This window comes from Gopherus flavomarginatus, chromosome 6, assembly GCF_025201925.1.
Source record: "Gopherus flavomarginatus isolate rGopFla2 chromosome 6, rGopFla2.mat.asm, whole genome shotgun sequence".
Taxonomy (NCBI): Eukaryota; Metazoa; Chordata; order Testudines; family Testudinidae; genus Gopherus; species Gopherus flavomarginatus.
The window spans coordinates 1,011,873-1,035,026 of record NC_066622.1 but is presented as its reverse complement, the minus strand read 5'-3'; the positions used below and the strand labels follow the sequence as shown (position 1 = coordinate 1,035,026).

The window sequence follows — 23,154 nt, the reverse complement described above, 5'->3', positions numbered from 1 at the left end:
CAGCATGTTTGTTTTAAGAACACTTTCACTGCAGATTTGACAAAACACAAAGATACCAATATGAGATTTCTAAGGATAGCTGCAGCACATGATCCAAAATCTGAGGGATGAGGTGTGCAGCATGCTTTCAGAAGTCTTAAAAGAGCAACACTCCCATGTGGAAACTACAGAACCCAAACCACTAAAAAAGAAAATCAACCTTCTGCTGGTGGCATCTGACTCAGATGATGAAAATGAACATGTGTCGGTCCATGCTGCTTTGGATCGTTCTCGAGCAGAACCCGTCATCAGCATGGACGCATGGCCCCTGGAATGGTGGCTGAAGCATGAAAGGACACGTGAAACTTTAGGGCATCTGGCACATAAACATCTTGTGATTCCAGTTACAATAGCACCATGCGAACGTCTGTTCTCACTTTCAGGTGACACTGTAAACAAGAAGTGGGCAGCATTATCGCCTGTAAATGTAACCAAACTTTGTTTGTCTGAGTGATTGACTGAACAAGAATTAGGACTGAGTGGACTTGCAGGCTTTAAAGTTTTACATTTATTTTTGAATGTAGACTTTTTTGTACATAATTCTACATTTGTAAATTCAACTTTAATGATAAAGAGATTGCACTACAGTACTTACATGAGGTGAACTGAAAAATATTATTCCTTTTGTCTTTTTACAGCGTAAATATTCATAATCAAAGTGAGCACTGTACATTTTGTATTCTGTACTATAATTGAAACTGATGTATTTGAAAATGTAGAAAACAAATATTGAAATAAATTATTCACACTGTAGATACTATTTTTTTAATCTCTTGCCAGTCCTAGTGCTAATGGATCTAGGCAGCCGGGGAGTGGGGGGCATATTCAAACTAACTCCCTTTGCCCCTTCGGTGCTGGTTGGTGGAGAGAGTGCAGCCATGCCCGGGGCCCTGAGCAGTGCTGGAGTGAGGGGCTGAGCCACACCTCGCTGGGCAGGGCACCCATCTCAAGCTGTTGCTCCTGGAGTAGTCATCGTGGGCTAGGATGCCTCCATGGGCCTTGGAGTGTGGCCGCAGCCAGCTGGCCCCACTCTCCCATCCACACCCAGCTCCCACAGGACCGGGGGGGGGGGCAGTCTGTGGATCAGGCCCCACCGCCAGTATTAAACCTGCTTTTCTAGGGTTGGGGCCCCCCACCTGGCACTCAGCCAAGACTGGCCCTGCTTCTCTCTGCTATGGCTGGCAGTCATGAGGCCACAGATGCGAGGGCAGGACAGATAAAAGCCCCTCTTTAAAAGCCCCTCCACCCCCAGCAGGGGCAGGTGCCTCCCTTCCCAGAGCCCAGGAGTGGCCACGTGTGGTCCTGCCTCATGGGCACCGGGCTCTGCCAGAGGGTGAGCATCTGGCACCGCTCTGCTGCCCCCCAAGAGATCAGAGCCCCGAGTCAGGGGCCTTGTGCTGAACAGGCCCAGCACTGGGCACTCAGCTCCAGCAGGACTTGGCCCTGCTCAGGCTCCCATCCTTGAGCAGGGACCCTGCTCCTGTTCTCCCCCTGGGGGCAGGGATAGAGACGACCAAACTCAGTTCCCAGTCACTTCATTCATCTGGGCCTCCGTCCCCTCTCTGCCATGGAGGGCCCACAGCGAGGTGCTCCACTGCTAGAGTGACAGATCCCTAGACGGAGGCTCATGCCAAAGGGGGCAGCTGGGTAGATCCTGGGGCGGGAGCTTCTCTTCAAACAATTCAGCCACATGGTCCCTGTGGCGCAGTAGGGGGGTGTCTCCTTCCCGTTCAGCCCAAAGGTGAGCAGGATCTCGCTCCCCGGCTGTGTCCCGCTTGCGGACACCCCGCACTGCCCCGGAGCCGGCATGCAGAAGAGGAAGTCCCTGGGGAGAAGTTTCACAACCCAGCTCTTCCTCCAGGTAAGTACCCTTCATCGTCCCCCATGAAGAAGGTGCCAAGGGCACTTGAGCAGAACACCAAACACTGGAGACTGAGATCACAGCAGTGCAATGGGAGGCTTAGCAGCTGCTCGATATTCACCCTTTGCCCAGGGCACTGGCAGTGCCCGGCAGCAGGGCCTCTGGGAGCCAGCAACCCACGGCAGAGTCCAGCACCCTCATCTCCACCAGCTACATGCAGACACGTCCTGGTTCCCCAGCGTGTGTCCAACTCCTGCCAGCGGGCAGTGCCCAGGCACATTGCGCCAGACAGCAGCACTTCCCCTGGGCAGGAGCACGGTCCCACAAGGCCAAGCTGATTTCAGTCTGTGGAGTCTGGCCTGATACCTGGCAGCCCCATCGTCTCATGCAGGGGTTCGCACTCCAGTCAGTCCCCACACCGACTCCCCCTTCATGCCTTGGAGGGCTCTAGGACCCCCAGAACTAGGGACTCCAGCAGCCAGAACTGGGAACATCTGCTCCTCAGCACCCCCCAGTCCGCGCAGAAGGCAGGCTGTTTTCCAGTCTCCGTCCTCACAAGGAAGCAGCTCTGACACAGTGGGCAAGGGCCCCTTGCTAATTGAATGCGAGCTCTGGCCCCTGCCCTACCTTCTGTGCCAGCTCACCTACATCTCTCAGGCTTGGGCTGGAACCAGCCAGCTGTCTCCAGACACATCCAGTCTCTGCCCCAAATAGTCCCTGAAAGGGGAGGGGGCTTTCTCATGACAGACAAGAAGCAGCCTCCAGATCCCGCCTTCCCCCAGTAAAGTACCTGGAGACTTTGGGGGGCTGAGTCCTATTCTGGAGCCAAGCCAGCGAAGCTCAGCACTGCCTCCACTGTCCTCACTGGAGATGCTCAGGGTTGGTTTGCAGCTCTCGCCATTCCCCCGGGACCCAGTTCTCAGCACAGCTCCACCTGCACGAGCCAAAGCCTCCCCCGCCCTGAGGCAACAGGGCCTGCTCTCAACCACCTGCGTCCACTGGCTCAGCCAAGGGAAGTCAGGAGCCCTCCAGAGACTCAGGGTTCAAGGCCTGACTCCTGTCCAACACAGGCCAGTCGGTACTGCCCAGATACCCGTGTTGGGCCCAGCAGTTTCCAGAGCTGGCCGCGTCTGTCCCACCACTTCCTGGGGTCAGTCACGCACCCGACTTCCAATTTGAATTTGTCTGGCCTCCGCTGCCAGTGTCCCCCCTCCAGGGCTGCAGAGGCCAGTGCAGAGCTCAAAGGGCTGAGCAGGTGCCTACCTCCCCGGGGAGACAGCCACCCCACCACCACCTGAAGCGCAAATCACAAACCACACCAAGGACCTGCCTCAAACGACTGGGCCACAAGCCATCCTGGGCATATGCTGCACCTCCTGCCAGACTTCCCCTGGGACTCTCTCCTGGCCGTTCAGATCCGTGTCCCAGCCCCCAAAGATCTCATGGACCCTGACCTTGCAGCTGTGCCCCGGTGCAGCCCTGAGCAGAGCTTTCTGCAGACTCACAGGAAGCTCCCCAAGCCCTCCAGGCACAAAGGCTGCTGCTCCACGCTGTGCTGGCACTCCGAGCCATCCACCACCATGTCAACACCTAGGAGACTCCTGCCCCTCCTCTCAGCCAGCAGCAGTGTCGGATCCCGAGAGAACCCAGCCGCTCTCCACTGACCAACCATCAGCCCCGCATGCTCTCCGCAGCCAGCACATGGTCAGCCTGAGAGGTCCCCGGAGGACCCTGGTCTCAAACCCGTTCTGCAGATGGGGCTCTCCTAGGACCGTCCTGTTTGCCACCAACAGACATAAAACACCCCTATGGCGCTCCAGAGCGGGCCCTAGACGGGAATCCCACCAGGCCCTTTTCTCACTGCTTCCCCCATCCTGCAGACACGAGCAGATCAGGCAGGCTGCAGCCCAGGAACTCTCAGCCTGACTGCAACTCTCCACCCATCCATCAGTTCCCCTCCCGCTTTCCCAAGACCCATGACCCTATTCTCCACCCAGAGCCCCTGGGCTGCAGCTTGCCGAGGTGGCTCAGCATGCTACCCCCACACTCAGTCAGTGGGGATCCCAAGGCAGGTCTCTGGGGCTGACGGATCTGTTCCGGCCTCCTCCCGCAGTGCTCTCTGCACATCACCCCAACTGGCCAAGGGCAAGCCAGTGTCCGCCAGCTCCCAGCTCTCTGGCAGGCCCGTCCTGCACCACATGTGGAGGGGGCAGACTCCACGTCAATTAGCCAGCCACCCTCCCTGGTGTCTTTCCTAAAGATCATTCAAGCCTGGCTGGATGGACCTTTGGTCTGACCCAGTCCAGCCAGTCTTATGCTCTTAAGCCCAAGAGAAACAGTTCCAGCCCCAGGCAGTGAGAGAGTCAACGGGACCAAACCCAGCAGACGAGTCCCTGCCTGTCGCACGGGACACAGCCCCGGCCACCCCTCCCAAAGGCTTCCGGTGTGGCTCCAGGCGGTACCAACAGCCCCTTTTCTCCCAGCAGGCAGGCTGTTCTCTGCCTGGGGGGCCTAGCATGCTGCTCATTGCTGTGCCAGTCACAAGGCCCCTGACTGGGCAGATGCCATCTCTGGAGCGCTGCACTCTGCAGCACTAGGTCTCCTCCGGCCTGGCAACTCCCAGCGGGAACCACCACCTGCCCTGCAGCCCATGCGCTGGAGGGGGGGCACATGCAGAGCATAGCCCCAGCGACACGGCACGAAGCGCCTGCACAGCAAGTGCGATCCACATGGACAAAACATCTCCAGGGGAAAGCGATTCTCTGAGAACTCCGGAAAGGTCTGGCCAGGGGGTGCCAGATCCTGCCCTGCACCACCCCACCCCCTGGGGCCACCCAGAGCCAGGGGCCCCCACCAGCTTCCCACCCCACCCTCAGTCCTGGGGCCCCCTGAAGCCAGGTGCCCCCTGCTCCCCATCACATGGACAATCCCCAAGCCAGTGCTATGGGCCTCGCCCACCCAGGCCCTGTATCAGGGCAGGGAGGAGCCTCCCGCCCGGAGCTATCTGCCCTTCAGGAACCCATCGAGCACGCGGTCGCTGCGCTCCGATAGCCAGTAGCCGGCCATGGCTGCCACCGCACCGATGAAGATGGCGGTGAAGACCATGTCGCCCTTGGCAGCCAGCGTGGCCAGCGCACAGATCACCACACCGAAGAACATCTGCTGCAGCACCACCACCTCGTCCTCCGTCACCTCATCGAAAAAGCCCTTTGCCGGGGTGTCTGTGGGGGACAAAGGGAGGCAGTCAGGAGGTAACGCCCCAGGCCGGGAACCCATAAGAATGGCCAGACTAGGTCAGACCAAAGGTCCATCTAGCCCAGTGTCTTGTCTGCCGACAGTGGCCAATGCCAGGTGCCCCAGAGGGAATGAACAGAAGAGGGAATCATCAAGTGAGCCATCCCATTGCCTATTCCCAGCTTCTGGCAAACTGAGGGAATTACCAGGGTTACCTCTGGAGCCCTTTTTAAAAATTGGTGTCACACTAGCTATCTTCCACTCATTTGGTACAGAAGCTGATTTAAATGATAGGTTACAAACCAGAGTTAATTGTTTTGCAGTTTCACACTTTAGTTCCTTCAGAACGCTTGGGCGATACCATCTGGTCCTGGTGACTTACTACTGTTTAATTTATCAATTTGTTCCAAAGCCTCTTCTAACGACACCTCAGTCTGGGACAGTTCCTCAGATTGTCACCTAAAAACAATGGCTCAGGTTTGGGACTCTCCCTCACATCCTCAGCCATGAAGACTGATGCAAAGAATTCATTTAGTTTCTCCTCAACGGCCTTGTCATCCTTGAGTGCTCCCACTGGTTGCTTAGCAGGCTTCCTGCTTTTGATGTTGTCATAAACAGATAGCTAAGGGTTAATGTCTCTTTCACCTGAAGCACCTGACCAGAGGACCAATCAGGAAACCGGATTTTTTCAACTTTGGGTGGAGGGATTTGAGTGTCTAAGGTCTTTGTTTTCTGGCTGCCTGCTTTCTCTGAGCTTTGGAGAAGTAGTTCTATTTTCTAGTCTTCTGTTTCCAAGTGTAAGGACAAAGAGATCAGATAGTAAGTTATATGGTTTCTTTTCTTTGGTATTTGCATAAATATAAGTGCTGGAGTGCTTTGATTTGTATTCTTTTGGAATAAGGCTGTTTATTCAATATTCTTTTAAGCCATTGACCCTGTGTTGTATCATCTAAATACAGAGAGAACATTTGTACTTATTTTTCTTTCTTTTTATATAAAGCTTTCTTTTAAGACCTGTTGGAGTTTTTCTTTACTTCAGGGAAATTGAGTCTGTACTCACCAGGGAATTGGTGGGAGGAAGAAATCAAGGGGAGATTTGTGTGTTGGATCGCTAGCCTGATTTTTGCATTCCCTCTGGGGGGAATAGGAAAGTAATAACCTTAGTCCCAGATTTGGACCTTAGCGTCCAAAATATGGGGGTTAGCATGAAAACCTCCAAGCTTAGCCACCAGCCTGGACCTGGAACCTGCTGCCACCACCCAAAAAATTAGAGTGTTTTGGGGCACTCTGGTCCCCCTGAAAAACCTTCCCTGGGGACCCCAAGACCCAAATCCCTTGAGTCTCACAACAAAGGGAAATAATCCTTTTTCCCTTCCCCCCTCCAGGTGCTCCTGGAGAGATACACAGACACAAGCTCTGTGAATCCAAACAGAGTGAATCTCCCTCTCTGTTCCCAATCCTGGAAACAAAAAGTACTTTCCTCTTCACCCAGAGGGAATGCAAAATCAGGCTAGCCACTTCAACACACACAGATCTCCCCTGATTTCTTCCTCCCACCAATTCCCTGGTGAGTACAGACTCAATTTCCCTGCAGTAAAGAAAAACTCCAACAGGTCTTAAAAGAAAGCTTTATATAAAAAAGAAAGAAAAAATACAAATAGTCTCTCTGTATTAAGATGACACAATACAGGGCAATTTCTTAAAAGAATATTGAATAAACAGCCTTATTCAAAAAGAATACAAATCAAAGCACTCCAGCACTTATATTCATGCAAATACCAAAGAAAAGAAACCATATAACTTACTATCTGATCTCTTTGTCCTTACACTTAGAAACAGAAGACTAGAAAGTAGAACTACTTCTCCAAAGCTCAGAGAAAGCAGGCAGCCAGAAAACAAAGACAAAAAACACTCAATTCCCTCCACCCAAAGTTGAAAAAATCCGGTTTCCTGATTGGTCCTCTGGTCAGGTGCTTCAGGTGAAAGAGACATTAACCCTTAGCTATCTGTTTATGACAGATGTACTTAAAAATTTCCTGTTAGTTCTTGAGTCTTTGGCTAGCTGTTCTTCAAATTCTTTTCTGGCCTTCCTCATTGTATTTTTACACGTCACTTGCCAGAGTTTCTGCTCCTCTCTAGTTTCCTCACTAGGATTTAACTTACAATGTTTAAAGGACGCCTTTTTGCCTCTCACTGCTTCTTGTCCTGTGTTGTTTAGCCAGGGTGGCAGGTTTTTGGTTCTCTTACTGTGTTTTTTAATTTGGGGCACACATTTAAGTAGAGCCTCTATTACGCTGTCTTTACAGTTCCCTGCCAACATGCACTGCGAAGCTGGCACTGGGCACAGGCAGCACACAGAGCTACCCGGCCATGCCCCCAAGCTAGCAGCTGAGCGAGGGGGATGTCACCGCTTCCAGGGAGCCCCTTGGGTAAGCACCACCCAGTGCCCCCTCATCCCAAACCCCTGCCCCCTCCCACACTCTGCTGGGGGTCGCAGTGGCCCAAGACTGCCCTAGCAGTGGCCAGTATGACTGGCACAGGGACTGCCTGCGCTGCCCCGCCCCAGAGCCAGGTGCACCAAACGCTGCAGAAGTCATGGGAAGTCACAGAATCTGTGACCTCCGTGACGAACCCACAGCCTTACTCATCAAATCCTACCTGCATCTTACCATCTTCCATCCTCTCCTCCTTCCTAGAACAGAGAATCTCCAGAGAAACCCCCATCCCACCCCCACGGGAGCAGCCTGTCCCCAGGGAGCAGCACCGCATCCCCGGGTGAAACACCAGTCCGGCCCCTCTAGGAAGCAGTACCACCCCCAGCCCAGGACCCCCCCAGGTAAACAGTGCCACTCCCATGTGAGACTCCTCCCACCCAGACTCCCCAGGGCCAATGGAGGGGGAGGAGCCAGAGGGGTCCCTGCAGAGTCTCACCTGGGGCTTTGTCCTCCACACACTCGCCATCCCTGCGCACGTGACCCTCTGCACACACGCACCGGTAGCTGCCGTCCGTGTTCTCACACACCTCGTGGGCCCTGGTGCAGACAGGTTCCTGCGCGGTGGCACACTCGTCCACGTCTGCCAGGGCGAGAGAGGATTAGAGCCGGCGGGGCAGGGGAGGAAGTTAGAGCTGGGGAGGGGAGGGGGCAGGGCAGATTAAAGCTGGTGGGGCAGAGTGGGGGATGAGGGGGGTGATTAGAGTCAGTGGGGTGGGGGAGGAGGTTAGAGTCAGTGGGGCAGGGCAGGGAACAGGTGGGGCAGGGGGGAGATTAGAGTTGGTGGGGCAGGGCAGGGTGGCGCGAGAGGTCAGAGCCGGTGGGGTGGGAGGGGGAGGGAGGGAGGTCAGAGCTGGTGGGGTAGGAGGGAGATTAGAGCCAGTGGAGCAGGGCAGGGGCAGCGCAGGGAGAAGGTCAGAGCCAGTGGGGCAGGGTGGGGGCAGCGCAGGCCGGGGAGGTCAGAGCTGGTGGGGAGGAGGGCACAGCACTTACCCAGGCACTTTGCTCCATCCCGTTGGTAGCCTTTGTTGCACCTTTTGCAGCGGGCAGGCCCGGCGCCCATGCAGCCGACACAGGCCTTGGCGCAGTCTAGGGACAGAGCGGGCGTCAGGGCACCGACGGCACCACCAAGCAACCACACGAGCGGTGGGGCTGCATCCCCCGGGGACAGATGGACCCACCTTGCCGTGGATTTTGGTGGCTAGAACCTATCCCTCAGTTTGGCCAGAGCAGAGCATGCACAGGTCGGGCTGGCTGGGGAGCCACAGCTGAGGTGCATCAGGTGCCAGGTGCTGCCCAGCACCACAGGACCAGCCCTCATTCTGCACAGGGCAATGAAGGGTGAGGGGCAGCACTGAGTTGGATTCCCTTCCGCAGAGAGCGGGGTGCCCTGCGGGGGGCAGCAGCAGCACATGGATCCTGACTCGGCCACGCCCCGCAGGTACCACACCCCCTCCCATGCCGGGCTCTGGGACCGCCCCAGCAAAGGACAGGGCACGGGCATGGCCAGGAAGCCCAGCGCTCTCCCCCGCCCAGGGCAGACACAGACGAGGCCGTGCCACGAAGGCACACCCTGCCCAGGGTGCAAACGCCAATGGGCTGCATGGGCCCGGCCCTGGGGACAAGCTCTGACCTCGACACTCATAGGAGCCTTCGGTGTTGACGCAGAACTGGTTGGCCCGACAATGCGCCATCTCCGTGCCACATTCATCAATGTCTGCAAAAAGAGTGGCTTCAGGCCCACTGCCCCTCCCCCTACTCCATGGCCCAACACTGCCCCATACCCACCCAGCCCTGCGCCCCACGGCTTACCCCATACCCACCCCTCCCCCCTGCCCAGCCCTGCACCTCACAGCCCAGTCCCAGACCCCACCCCCCCGCCCAAGGTGACAAGGGCCCAGCGCACTGAGCCATGTCCCTGCCCCGGGGGCACAACACCCAGGCACAGGTTAAAGCTCACCTCAGGGCTCCTAGGCAGCAGGGCCTTGCCCTCCCCAGCATCTTCTGCCTTACTAGCCCCTGCAGGGTGGGGCCAGGGCCTGAGTTCTCCAGGGGCAGTAGGAACTCACCAATGCACCTGTGCTCATGCAGTGCCCAGCCCCTCTTGCAGCGCAGACAGCTGGAGTCCTCTGGCCCTGAGCAGCGCCCGCATGCCCGGTAGCACTCTGCCAAGACAGGAGAGAGACAGGCTGTGAGCGTGCAGCAGAGCCCAGCCCAGTCCCTCGCCATCTGCCCAGGCAAACCCAGCAGGCTGACAGATCCAGTCACCTTGGGCTCCAGCCAGCCCCAGAGCGGAGCCCATAGCCAGCTCTTACACAACCACCAGACTGGGTCAGACCAAAGGTCCATCTAGTCCCGTGTTCTGTCTGCCGACAGTGGCCAATGCCAGGTGCCCCAGAGGAAATGAACAGAACAGGGAATCATCAAGTGATGTATCCACTGTCACCCATCCCCAGCTTCTGGCAAACAGAGGCCAGGGACACCATCCCTGCCCATCCTGGCTAATAGCCATTGATGGTCCTATCCTCCATGAACTTCTCTAGTTCTTTTTTGAACCCTGTTATAGTCCTGGCCTTCACAACAACATCTGGCAAGGAGTTCCACAGACTGACTATGTGTAGTGTGAAGAAATACTTCCTTTTGTTTGTTTTAGACCTGCTGCTTATTAATTTCATTGGGTGACCCCCTAGTTCTTGTGTTAACAGAAGGAGAAAATAACACTTCCTTATTTACTTTCTCCACACCAGTCATGATTTTATAGACCTTTGACAAGAAGTGGGGGAGTTTCTTGTTTTTCCTTGTTTCCTTTGGGGGATTTTCTTGGTTTTCTGATGGTTTGCATGTGGGAGGGTGGGACTCACTATCCCCGGGTGCTGCGGGTTTAAAGAGGTGATGGGAGAGGGAGTTGGCTGTTATAGAGGACCGGAGAGGGAACTTGGGGCCCCAACCACTGGCGTGGAGAATGGAGACCCCAGCGACGGTGACCTGGTGACCCAAAGGCCCAGCTCAGGAATCACAGCCGGTTCTGGCCAGTGGGAGGACAACGGGCTGCGAAGAGAGGAAAGGGGGCCCAGGTGACCCTGTTTACCTGGAGAGAAGACAATGGACAGAGGCAGGCTTGGGGCTGGTGACATCGGAGGCCCAGCTGGGAAGCAGAGGGGCTCTGGGCTGGAGAGGGGGAGCAGGCAGAGCCCACCTGCATGCAGGGGGACTGGGATGTGCTGTACTGAGGGAGGCCAGGCTTGAGGCCCTGAGTGTTTCCTGTGCTGGGCTCAACGCTCAATAAACCCTCTTGTTTTGCACTGGCTGAGAGTCGCTCTGGGCTAGAGAACAGGGGGCATCATCCCCTTAGGGGGTGACAAGCCCCCGGGGGTCCAGAGTGAGGGGACTCCTTGAAGGGGCCACGGCAGAGACAGGCGTGCTAAGGCTCAGAGAGGTGCGACTCCAGGAAGTGGAGGGGCCTGACCCCAAGAGAGAGTGGACCCCCGAGAAGGGCTGTCGCACTGAAAGGGGCACCCCCCCATGGGGCCAAGAGTGGACCCAATCTGCAAGTCCGTGACAACCTCTATCATATCCCCCCTTAGTCATCTCTTTTCCAAGCTGAACAATCCCAGTATTATTAATCTCTCCTCATATGGCAGTTGTTCCATACCCCTAATCCTTTTTGTCTCCCTTTTCCAATTCCAATATATCTTTTTTGAGATGGGGTGACCACATCTGCATGCAGTATTCAAGATGTGGGCATACCAGGGATTTATACAGAGGCGATACAATATTTTCTCTATTATCTATCCCTTTCTTAATGAGTCCCAACATTCTGTTCACTTTTTTGACTGCCGCTGCACTCTGAGTGGATGACTTCAAACAATTATCCACAATGACTCCAAGATCTCTCTTGAGTGGTAACAACTAATTTAGACCCCATCATTTTATATGTACAATTGGGATTATGTTTTCCAGTGTGCATTACTTTGTATTTATCAACATTGAATTTCATCTGCCATTTTGTTGCCCAGTCACCCAGTTTCGTGAGATTGTTTTGTAGCTCTTTGCAGTCTGCCTGGGACTTAACTATCTTGAGTATTTTTGTATCATCTGTAAATTTTGCCACCTCACTGTTTACCCTTTTCCAGATTGTTGTTGAACAGGACTGGCCCCAGCACAGAGCCCTGGGGGACACCACTATTTACCTGTCTGCATTCTGAAAACTGACCATTCATTCCTACCCTTTGTTTCCTGTCTTTTAACCAGCTACTGATCCACGAAAGGACCTTCTCTCAGGACTCCTTACTTAGCTTAAGTGCCTTTGGTGTAGGACCTGGTCACAGGCTTTCTGAATATCCCAATACACTGTACCCACTGGATCCCCCTTGTCCACATGCTTGTTGACCCCCTCACAGAGCTCTCGGGCAGAGCCATCTGAAGCAGTAGGGGCAGTGCAGCTCGCACCCCTGCTTGCCAGGACACACGCGCACTACCTACCAGCACATGTGCCATGCTGCAGTACCTACCAGCACATATCAGATGGCTCTCGTTCCTGGCTGCCTCGTAGTAGCCGTCTGCGCATTCAGAGCAGAAGGAGCCGCCGTAGCCCAGGCTGCACATGCATAGGCCAGTGCCCGTGCGCGTCCCCTCGCCATCACATTTACCGTTCCCGCTGCATGGCTGCTGGTGCCCACCAGCACATGCTGCAGGGAGACGAGTTACTGTGCTGATCGCCAGTGCCGGGCACAGAACCTGTCCTGTCCCACCATGCCCTGCACCCACCTCCAACCCTGCCCATGACACCTGTTCCTCTGCCCCAACTCCTACCCATGGTGCCACCCCTCAAAGCCCCAGTTCCTGCCCAGTGCTGCCCCTCCCAGGCCCCAGTTCCTGCCCATGGCACCCGTCCAGGCCCCCCTGCCTGGCCTGCTCCCCTATCCCTTCCCATGGTGCCCCCAGCCTGGCCCTGAGGAGAGGTGCTCCAGAAGCCAGCAGGGCTGGCAACTCACGCAGGCAGTCAGAGCCATAGGTGCCAGGTGGGCAGCAGACCTTCAGAGTGTCCATGCAGAGCCACTGGAAGAAGTCAGGGTGCTGCTGCTGTCTGAGGGATACAGCAGGACACACTGTTACCGCCACAGGAGAAGCCCATTAAGGTAGGTCCTACATAAACACTGCACCTTGTGCTACCACCGCTGGTTGTGCCCATTGCAATGCCCAGGCACCTTCACTGCCCTGGACATGGACATCTGGGCAGGATGCACTGCCAGGAGCACTGGCTGGGATGCAAAGTCCCCCTCCTCCTCCCCACACCCTGCTGCCTGGGGCCCCACCCCTGCCACCCCAGGGTGGGGCAGTGCACGGCCCATCTCTGGGGAGGTGGTAGCTGGTAGCCCTTGTCCGGATGGCGGCCTGGGAGAAAGGGAGCCTGGGCCAGGCCCAGAGCAGAGCCCCGGTGTGGCACAGAACCTACTGCTCCTTGTCTGTCACTCACCCCTGGAACCACCAGCTCTCCACGTGGTCTTCACTCTGCTCCAGCAGCTGGTGACACGCAAAGTCCGTCTTGCCACACATGCTCTCCAGCACCTCCAGCAGGCGCGTCTCACTGCACAGGAATGGGGGTCAGGACATGGCAGGCACGGCCCCATAGCATCAGCCCCACAGGATCCTCCTTCCCGCCTCACTCACCGGATCCCATAGCGCTCCCCCACAGACCAGCAGCCCACACAGTGCCCTCTTCCCTGTGACAAAGCAGGAGGTTTTTTCTTAATGTTTTGCATGAATACTGTGTGTGCCTCAGTTTCCCTGTGTTACACCCCAATGCCTAGGCGGCAGGACAAAGGTGTGTGATTTTTGCAGAGCCCCTAGTGTACACAGAGAATGGCCGAAGTGCTTCGTAACCTGGCCACTGATGGTCTGACAAGCTGGAGCAAAGTGAGAGGTGGTGACCAGGTGACCTGTTTGCCCAGGATGGAGGAGGGGCAAAGGGCATGTCTGAGGCTGGGCTGGTGGAAGCTGGGTGAGCAGTCTCCTGGCTTGGGACTCAGAGGGAGAGCACAGGGCCCTGGATCCCCCCCAAGCTGGATTCTGCTGCAGGTCCCTGATTTCTGTGCTCACAAGCTCTGTTCTACACTAGCAACTCATCAGTGTCACACGAGGGCTGGGAGTCACCGCTGGCTGCGGGGGGGGGGGGGGGCAGGGCCCTTTAGGGGTGTGTGAGGCTCCCCAGGGGTCCTGTCCAGGGGGACTCGCTGCAGGGAGCAAACGGGGTGACCATGGGGCTGAACGCTCCAAGGTCGGACCCCGGAAGCACCGAAGCCGAGCAGGCTCCTTGCCCTGGTGAGCGTGGCCCTGAGGCGAGACGCTGCCCCGAGTCCTGCCTGGCTTCATGCAGAGCTATTCCCAAGTACAGAGACTTTGACTCCACGACACCCCCTACCCAGACCACCAGCCCTATAGCACCCTCCTGCCTGCCACAACGCAACCACTGCCCCTCAGTCTCCCCAACCTCCCCCTCATCCCATAGTCCCCCCTTGCCTTGATCATCAACCCCATAGCGCCTCCCTCCTCCCTGACCCAAACCGCCAGCCCCATAGCACTCCCCTACAAAACTACTGATCCAGCCAGCCCCAGCCCCAAGGTCATGATGGCAACTGGAGCTCCAGGAAGCCTGCTCTCTGTGGGATCTTCACCTCCAGGCCGGAGCCCCAGACTGGAGGGAGGGATGACACTGAGCTCCTGTCCACACCACCCATGGGTGAGCTGGGGCAGGAATCAGGCAGGAGGAGTGCATGCCACCTGCTCACCTGTGCGCATATTTTGCCAGCTTCTCCTCCTCCCAGGCCGTGTTCCCTCCCCCGAAATTCTCCCGCTCTGTCCGCTCCAGGCCCTGGGGAAGCAAGGGAAGGTCATAGCCCCAGGCCCAGCCCCAAAGCAAACCCCTCCCAGCCCACCCACCCAGCATCCCCTGCACCCAGTGCAGCCCCACCCCAGCAACAAGCCTAGCCCAACCCATCTATGCCCCATAGCCCCAGCCCCATGCTCAGCCTCTCCCTTTTAGGGAGCAGTGCTGTGTGGGGAACTCAGCACTAGTGCCCGGGGGGGCACCAATCCTGCTGCGCTCAGGGCCTGGCCCTGGGAAATGCCCAGTCATCTCCCTCTGCCCCACAGCCCAGCACCTTGAGAAAGCTGCTGGCGAGCTCCCGGCAGGTCCGGCAGGGCTCAAGTGGGAAGGAGCCTGTGCCCCAGGGGTCCAGCAGCAGCCCCAGCAGCAAGGGCAGGAGCCTTCTCCAGTGCAACCCCATCCTCACCGCAGGGACAGGCCTGACACGGGCCCGCTGGGGGTGCGGAGCCTGGGCCCAGCCCTGCCTGGGCAGGCGGCCGGGGCTGCGTGGGGAGCACGGGGCAGGTCCCAGCGGAGGGCCCTGAAGCTTGAACCCCCAACCCCCCTGTGGGGCGCGAGCGCCGAAAGATGGGGGCAGAGCCCGGGAGCCGCCAGCGGGGACCCGGCAGCTGACGGGGACAGAGCCCCCTCCCCCAGCTCCAGGCCGCACGTCTCCCTGCTCTGTAGGGGCTGGGGGGCGCTGGGCCGGGGGTGGGTCAGGGGGGCGCTGGGCCGGGGGGGACTGGGGCAGGGCCGGGGGAGCGCTCAGCCGGGGACCGGGGGGAGCACTGGGCCGGGGGACCGGAGGGATGGGGGGGCCGCGGGGCGCTGGGCCGGGGGGGGTCAGGGGGGCACTGGGCCAGGGGGGCAGGCGGGACTGGGGGGGACACGGGGGCCGCGGGGCGCTGGCTGGACGCTCCCGGCCGGGCTGTAAGGCCGGGGGGGGGGGGCACTAAGCGGCTGTGGGGCCCGTGAGAGGGAGTCCGCCCCGCCCCGCGCAGCGCTGCGCTTGCGGCCTGCGACTCCCGGCAGCGCCCACGCGCTGAGCCGCGCCGCGCTCCGCCAATGGCAGCAGGCCCGGCGCAGAGACGTCACCCGCAGCGATACGCAGCCAATCAGCGCGCTCCGCGCGGCCTGCCCCTGGTAACGGGGCGGTGCTAGGGCCCCTGGCTCTCCTCCCTGCCCCGCCCCCTTCGCGCCTGGCCCCGCCCCTCCCTAGGCTGGCAGAGCCGCAGCGGGGCCCCCGGCACCGCCCCCCCGGCACACCTCCCCCGCCCCCCCCCTCCAGCACCGCCTCCCCCAACAGAGCCCCCCCGGCACACCTCCCCCCCCGGCACAGCCGCCCCCCAGCACCGCCTCCCCCCAACAGAGCCCCCCCAGTACACACCCCCCGGCACACCTCCCCCGCCCCCCCCCGGCACAGCCTCCCCCCAGCACACACCCCCCGGCACACCTCCCCGCCCCCCCCCCGGCACACCTCCCCCCAACAGAGCCCCCCCAGTACACACCCCCCGGCACACCTCCCCCGCCCCCCCCCCGGCACAGCCTCCCCCCAGCACACACCCCCCGGCACACCTCCCCCCAACAGAGCCCCCCCCCGGCACACCTCCCCCGCCCCCCCGGCACAGCCTCCCCCCAACAGAGCCCCCCCAGTACACACCCCCCGGCACAGCCTCCCCCCAACAGAGCCCCCCCAGTACACACCCCCCGGCACACCTCCCCCGCCCCCCCGGCACAGCCTCCCCCCAACAGAGCCCCCCCAGTACACACCCCCCGGCACACCTCCCCCACCCCCCCCCGGCACAGCCTCCCCCCAACAGAGCCCCCCCAGTACACACACCCCAGCACAGCCTCCCCCCAGCACACACCCCTCGGAACACCTCCCCCGCCCCCCGCCAGGCCGCCCAGCCTGAACCACACCACAACACCTGGCAGCCAGGCACCCATCCTTGGAACAAAGCCGGCTGCCAGCTCTGTCCACAAAACTCTTCAGGGTGCACCAGCATAATCACAGCACACACCATCAGGGGCCATTCGCCTGCACAGCCACCAACCTGATATATGCCATCGTTAGACCCAGCGCTGTGAGCTCAATCCTTGAGGGGGCAATTTGGGGATTGGTCCTGCCCTGAGCAGGGGGTTGGACTAGATGATCTCCTGAGGTCCCTTCCAACCCTAATATTCTATGATTCTATGTGCCAGCAATGCCCCTCTGCCATGTACATTAGCCAAACCGGACAGTCTCTACGAAAAAGAATAAATGGACACAAATCTGACATCAAGAATTATAACTCAAAAACCAGTCGGCGATACTTCTACCTCCCTGGTCACTCGATTACACACCTAAAAGTCCCAATTATTCAACAAAAAAAATTTCAAAAACAGACTCCAACAAGAAACTGCAGAACTGGAATTAATTTGCAAAATAGACACCATTAAATTAGGCTTGCATAAAGAGTGGTTCTGGATGAGTCATTACACAAACTAAACTATTTCCCCATGCTAATGTTCCCCTTACTGTTACTCACACCTTCTTGTCAACTTGGAAATGGGCCATCCTGATTATCACTACAAAAGTTTTTTTCTCCTGCTAATAGCCCATCTTTTCGCTTAGTCTCATTAGAGTTGGTATGGGAACACCCATTTTTTCATGTTTTCTGTCTGTGAGTGTATATATCTATCTTCGTACTGTATTTTCCACTGCATTCATCTGATTAAGTGGGCTTTGCTGGCACATGATGGCATATATCACATTGGTAGATGTGCAGGTGAACAAGCCCCAGATGGTGTGGCTGATGTGGTTAGGTCCTATGATGATGTCACTTGAATAGATATGTGGACAGAGTTGGCATGGGGTTTGTTGCAAGAATAGGTTCCTGGGTTAGTGTTTTTGTTGTGTGGTGTGCGGTTGCTGGTGAGTATTTGCTTCAGGTTTGGGGGTTGTCTGTAAGTGAGGACTGGTCTGTCTCCCAAGATCTGTGAGAGCGAGAGATCGTCCTTCAGGATACCTTGTAGATCCTTGATGATGGCTGGAGAGGTTTTAGTTGGGGCTGAATGTTAGGGGGCTTATTCCTTCACCCTCTCACTTCCCTGGTCCTTCTCGCACGAACAAAGAGCAACAATACCCGAAGTCCAAAGGCGCAAACAATTCGATGTTTATTGGGGTGAACTTCCAGCAAGCATGATTCCAGTTTCCTTCTTTAGTGTCCCCCTTCCCAGCTCTGACACCACAGAGCCTTGCCTGTGTCCCTGTTCCTGTTCCCATCCCCTGTTCCCATTTCCCCCTTTAGCAAAACATGATCCCAATTCCCCCAGTCCCTGTTCCCATTTCCCCCGCCTTACTTCCTGATTGACTGTAGACTATATAGTAAAACCTGAGTTTTGCTTAGCTATTCCTTAACCAATCATTTTACTGAAATGTAACTAACCAATCCTACCATATTGTAACATGGTTATTTAATCAATTATATTCCACCACCTTCATTGGTTTACACCCAACAAAATTAATTATACAGCAGACAGAAACCATGCAAATAAACATACAAAACAATACAGAAGTGAGGATTTCACAACTACATCTATACAGACATAAGGGTTTTCCAGCTCTGTCTATTGATAAGTGAGTTCTTGCCAGACAGGATGCTATTAAACTAAGTTTCCTTTTACATCTTCTAGGCTCTTCTCTTTCTCTGGAGGTGATAGGAATATCAGGGCAGGGCATGGGAAGGAGACTCTGGAAAAATTCCACCATGATTTCAACAGCTTCCACCCCACCATCAACCTCAGCCTGGACCAATCTACACGGGAGGTCCACTTTCTTGATACCACGGTGCAAATAAGTGATGGTCACATTAACACCACCCTATATCGAAAACCTACCGACCGCTATGCCTACCTTCATGCCTCCAGCTTCCATCCCGGACACATCACACGATCCATTGTCTACAGCCAAGCACTGAGGTACAACCGCATCTGCTCTAACCCCTCAGACAGAGACCAACACCTACAAAATCTCCACCAAGCATTCTCAAAACTACAATACCCGCACGAGGAAATAAGGAAACAGATCAACAGAGCCAGATGTGTACCCAGAAGCCTCCTACTGCAAGACAAACCCAAGAAAGAAACCAATAGGACTCCACTGGCCATCACATACAGCCCCCAGCTAAAACCCCTCCAACGCATCATCAAGGATCTACAACCCATCCTGGACAATGATCCCACACTTTCACAGGCCTTGGGTGGCAGGCCAGTCCTTGCCCACAGACAACCTGCCAACCTGAAACATATTCTCACCAGTAACTGCACACCGCACCATAATAACTCTAGCTCAGGAACCAATCCATGCAACAAACCTCGATGCCAACTCTGCCCACATATCTACACCAGCAACACCATCACAGGACCTAACCAGATCAGCCACACCATCACTGGTTCATTCACCTGCACATCCACCAATGTAATATACGCCATCATATGCCAGCAATGCCCCTCTGCTATGTACATCGGCCAAACTGGACAGTCTCTACGGAAAAGGATAAATGGACACAAATCAGACATTAGGAATGGCAATATACAAAAACCTGTAGGAGAACACTTCAACCTCCCTGGCCACACTATTGCAGACCTTAAGGTGGCCATCCTGCAGCAAAAAAACTTCAGGACCAGACTTCAAAGAGAAACTGCTGAGCTTCAGTTCATCTGCAAATTTGACACCATCAGCTCAGGATTGAACAAAGACTGTGAATGGCTTGCCAACTACAGAACCAGTTTCTCCTCTCTTGGTTTTCACACCTCAACTGCTAGAACAGGGCCTCATCCTCCCTGATTGAACTGACCTCGTTATCTCTAGCTTGCTTGCAAGCATATATATACCTGCCCCTGGAAATTTCCACTACATGCATCTGAAGAAGTGGGTATTCACTCACGAAAGCTCATGCTCCAAAACGTCTGTTAGTCTATAAGGTGCCACAGGATTCTTTGCTGCTTTTATAAAAACCCTGGGACATGATCCTTCTTCATCTCAGATCTGCTTTGGGTTTCAAGAAGGGGAAACCCTGATCCATAAGGATTGAGATCCCCAGTCATTACTGGAGTCACTCTGAATATGGACATCAGGAATTTCCCTACATCCCCCTTTAATTTCCCTAACACCGCCTCCCCAGTTTCGTGAATTAGTTACATGCAGCGTTGCCAATTTAGCGATTGTTTGGAAATTTGAACTGAAATTGAAACAATACATACTTTAAAAGCATATAAAGTATATGATAAAATACGTGCATCTGAAAAAGTATAATAAATTTGAAAAGTATGAACATAGACTAGCTTCCTTATACAGCTTTTGTTTTTATGATGATGTCAGTGCATTCATTTTGGTGATGTTGGCCAAATTATGATTTGTAAGCAAAGTCTAAATGAGCACTCCCTGAGAGCTAGTGATAAGCTAGGGCAGTGGTCCCCAACCTTTTCTGTGGGGTGGGCGCTGGACGACTAGCCACCGAGGACCGTGGCTGCCGGACAAGCAGTAGCCGAAATGCCGCCGTGAAGCGGCAACGTCAACAGGTGTCACTGCCGAAATGTCGCCATGAAGGAGCGTCATCGAGAGGCGTCGCCACTGAAATTCGGCAGGATTTCAGAGGTACTGCTTCTTGACATTGACACTTCTTGGCAGCATTTTGGTGGCTGCTTGTCCGACGGCTAGTAGGTGGGCGCACATGGATGCCGCACCGCGTTGGGGACCCCTGAGCTAGGGGCTGGAGGAAAAGGCTTCAGGACCAGATTGTATTTACATTCACACCTAATCTACCTAGCTATCCAGCAAACAGAGCTGTGTTGCCCAAGTGATAGATTTTGGCTGGGGCTGGGTTACAGATCACTTGAATGCGGGGTGGGGGGGTAATGTAATGTTGTTGTTCTTACTGTATGAGTAAAGGGCAGTAGAACTGTACTTAGCCTGTGCTGATTGAGGGCATCAAGAGAGAGGGTGGGGACAGGTGTTTTGCTTGATGGTCTGCCTGAGTCACAAGTACTATTTGACCTGCCCCCTCCCCTGTTTAAAGACAGAGCTGATTAGGCTCCATAGAGAGTCTTTTGTTTTGTTAAGTGACCACTACAGCTGAAATCCCTGACAATCAGGTCTAAGTGCTTAGACCAGCTGTGGGACAGTGTTTCTGTGGAAGAGACAGCCTAGACTGCACTAGCAGCGAGGTTCCCCCACGGAGAGCTCAGCTGAAATCACTGAGAGCTGGTGGGACCTCAAGAGACCAACTCACAGAGGTCACAGTGGCAGGTGGCAGCAGGAGGTGATGGTGCAGGCAACAGAGCAATGGAGTGAACGGTGGCACAATGAACAACAGTGGCCAGAGCGAACAGTGAGCAGCTGGAGGAACAAGCAAGGTGCCTTCTTGCCTCCCACCTGGGAGCTGAACTCATGTGAAAGCACCTCTGAACTCTGAGTTTCTACTGACCACGGACAATGTGGGTGAGTGTTAATGAGCCTGTTAAGAATGCTGGAGACACAACACAGTTCATGCGAACAAACATGGCTGTGGCATCATACTTTCTATTTAAGCAAAAGATACCACTCACTACAAACTGGAGGCCAGTGTTAAGGGCATTGTCACTTGTTCATCCTGAAGCTGAACACTGGTTCCGAACAAGACCAGCAAATGCTCACTATCTTTCTGCAAGAAACTCAACTGACTGGCTAGAAGCATGTGGTGCAACAGTGAAAGACTCCACAGTTGAAAAAGTGAAGACTTCTCTCACCCCATTCAAAATATTTGCATACCTGGCTGATGAATGCACCGATGCAAATGGGCATCAAGTCATTGTGTACGTTATCTTGATGTCAGGGGTAGACCAGTAGATGCATTTCTAGATGTTTGAGTTACAGAAGACACATCAGCTGCATCAGAGCCATAACAACGAATTTTTGTGCCCAAGGCAAGGGCCAGCTCCAGGCTCTTTGGCAGCAATTCGGTGGCGGATGCCTGAGTCCCTCTCGGAGAAAAGGGCCCACTGCCGAATTGCTGCCAAAGAATGAATGAAGCAGCGGTGGCAATTCGGCAGCAGGTCCTTCCCTCCGAGAGGGACTCAGGGACCCACCGCCAAATTGCCACCAAAGAAGTGGTGGTGGTAGAGCTGCCGCCAAAGCATCGCCGATCGCCCCTACACTTTGCGCACCCGAGGCAAGTGCCTCACTCATTCGTCCTCGTTACGGCACTGGGCTACATCTGTGACAACCCACATCTTAGAAGAGTTAAATGCTTGTCTATTGGACCCCAAACAGATGGCTACTTGTGCATTGGATGGTGCTGCAAACTTCTCTGGAATACATGGTGGAGTACAAGCTTTGCTCAGAGAAAAGTGTAACCCTAATCTCTCCTATACACACTGCAGAGGCCATCTACTGTAACTAGTGCTAGTATGAGCTGCAGACTCTTCAAAAGACATTTTAAAAGCTATACATTTAATGTCTTCATTATATTATTTTTTCAGCAAGAGTCCAAAAAGACTGAATATCTTGGAAAATACAGAAGATACACTGGGACTGAAGTTCAAATTAGTCCAACCTGGGAAAACCCTCTGGCTTTCTCATGAGCGTTCCTTGGCTGTTGTCTTAAAATTACTCCAGCCATTATTACTGGCTTTGGAAAGCATCTAACAAGATGGGATGGATCGAAGTAGTGATGCTGGTGGATTACTTTTGCTACTACGGTCAGAGAAGACTATTCCCATTCTCTCTCTCATAAGTCTACTGTTGAAACCACAATGCCATCCAGGCATCTGCTACATTAGGAGATCTTTGTCCAGCAACAGAAGCTACATTTGGATCAATCAGAGAGCTATCCATTGAACAAGTACTGGAAGAAGCAAAGACTTCAGTCAGAAGTTGACTAATGAAGACATTTATACTGAATCCTTAAGTGAAGAGGACAAGAAGTGTTTGTTAGGAGAACTGAAAAAGTACACAGACTTGATTCTTAAAAATCTGCAGCAGCGACTTCTAGATTCTATTCAACCTCTATGTTGCTTTTACAGATCCCTGTCCTGGAAAACACCAACAGTTGAGTGGAGTGATGCACTACCAGCAATGGGGCTGCCATGTGCTCAGGACAGAATAGAGAATTTGAACACAGAGTGGAATATCATACAATGAATGAAGATTTGACTTCAACTTCTTTTTTATAGTTGTTTGACCCGCTCTTTATCCTGTGCTTCCTGGGATGAAAGAAGTAGGAATTCATCTCTTACTACTCCCAGTCACAGCAGCTCCAGTTGAATGTTCTTTTTCATTATTGAATAGAATTTTGAGTATCAGAGGGGTAGCCGTGTTAGTCTGGATCTGTAAAAGCAGCAAAAGAATCCTGTGGCACCTTATAGACTAACAGACGTTTTGGAGCATGAGCTTTCATGGGTGAATACCCACTTCCTCAGACGCATGATGACATGCATCTGAGGAAGTGGGTAATCACCCACGAAAGCTCATGCTCCAAAACGTCTGTTAGTCTATAAGGTGCCACAGAATAGAATTTTGTGTTCTGAAAGAAGTCGCCTTCTGCCTGATCATGTGAATGAACTAATGAGCAAATCAATTGAAGGAATGGATGTACTGGACACACAAGAACCCATCAAAGATGAGTGCATTGCATTTAAGAAGT

General features: G+C 54.8%; 1 protein-coding gene across 2 annotated transcripts; it reads right to left on the bottom strand.

Annotated features, from left to right (window-relative positions):
* Nucleotides 1–528: 528 nt before the first annotated feature.
* Nucleotides 529–14,925, bottom strand: CRELD1 (cysteine rich with EGF like domains 1). Of its 2 annotated transcripts, XM_050957502.1 has the most exons (10): nucleotides 14,787–14,925; nucleotides 14,415–14,497; nucleotides 13,103–13,213; nucleotides 12,621–12,712; nucleotides 12,138–12,314; nucleotides 9,696–9,791; nucleotides 9,260–9,343; nucleotides 8,620–8,715; nucleotides 8,066–8,209; nucleotides 529–5,121 (listed from the first exon to the last, which is right to left on the bottom strand). In XM_050957502.1, the coding sequence occupies exons 1-10, from the start codon at nucleotides 14,910–14,912 to the stop codon at nucleotides 4,901–4,903; spliced, it is 1,230 nt and encodes a 409-aa protein (XP_050813459.1). In that variant the 5' UTR covers nucleotides 14,913–14,925; the 3' UTR covers nucleotides 529–4,900. The 2 variants fall into 2 exon arrangements, with proteins under 2 accessions (XP_050813459.1, XP_050813460.1); XM_050957503.1 differs by lacking the exon at nucleotides 14,415–14,497 and having other exon boundaries at nucleotides 14,787–14,877.
* Nucleotides 14,926–23,154: the final 8,229 nt, after the last annotated feature.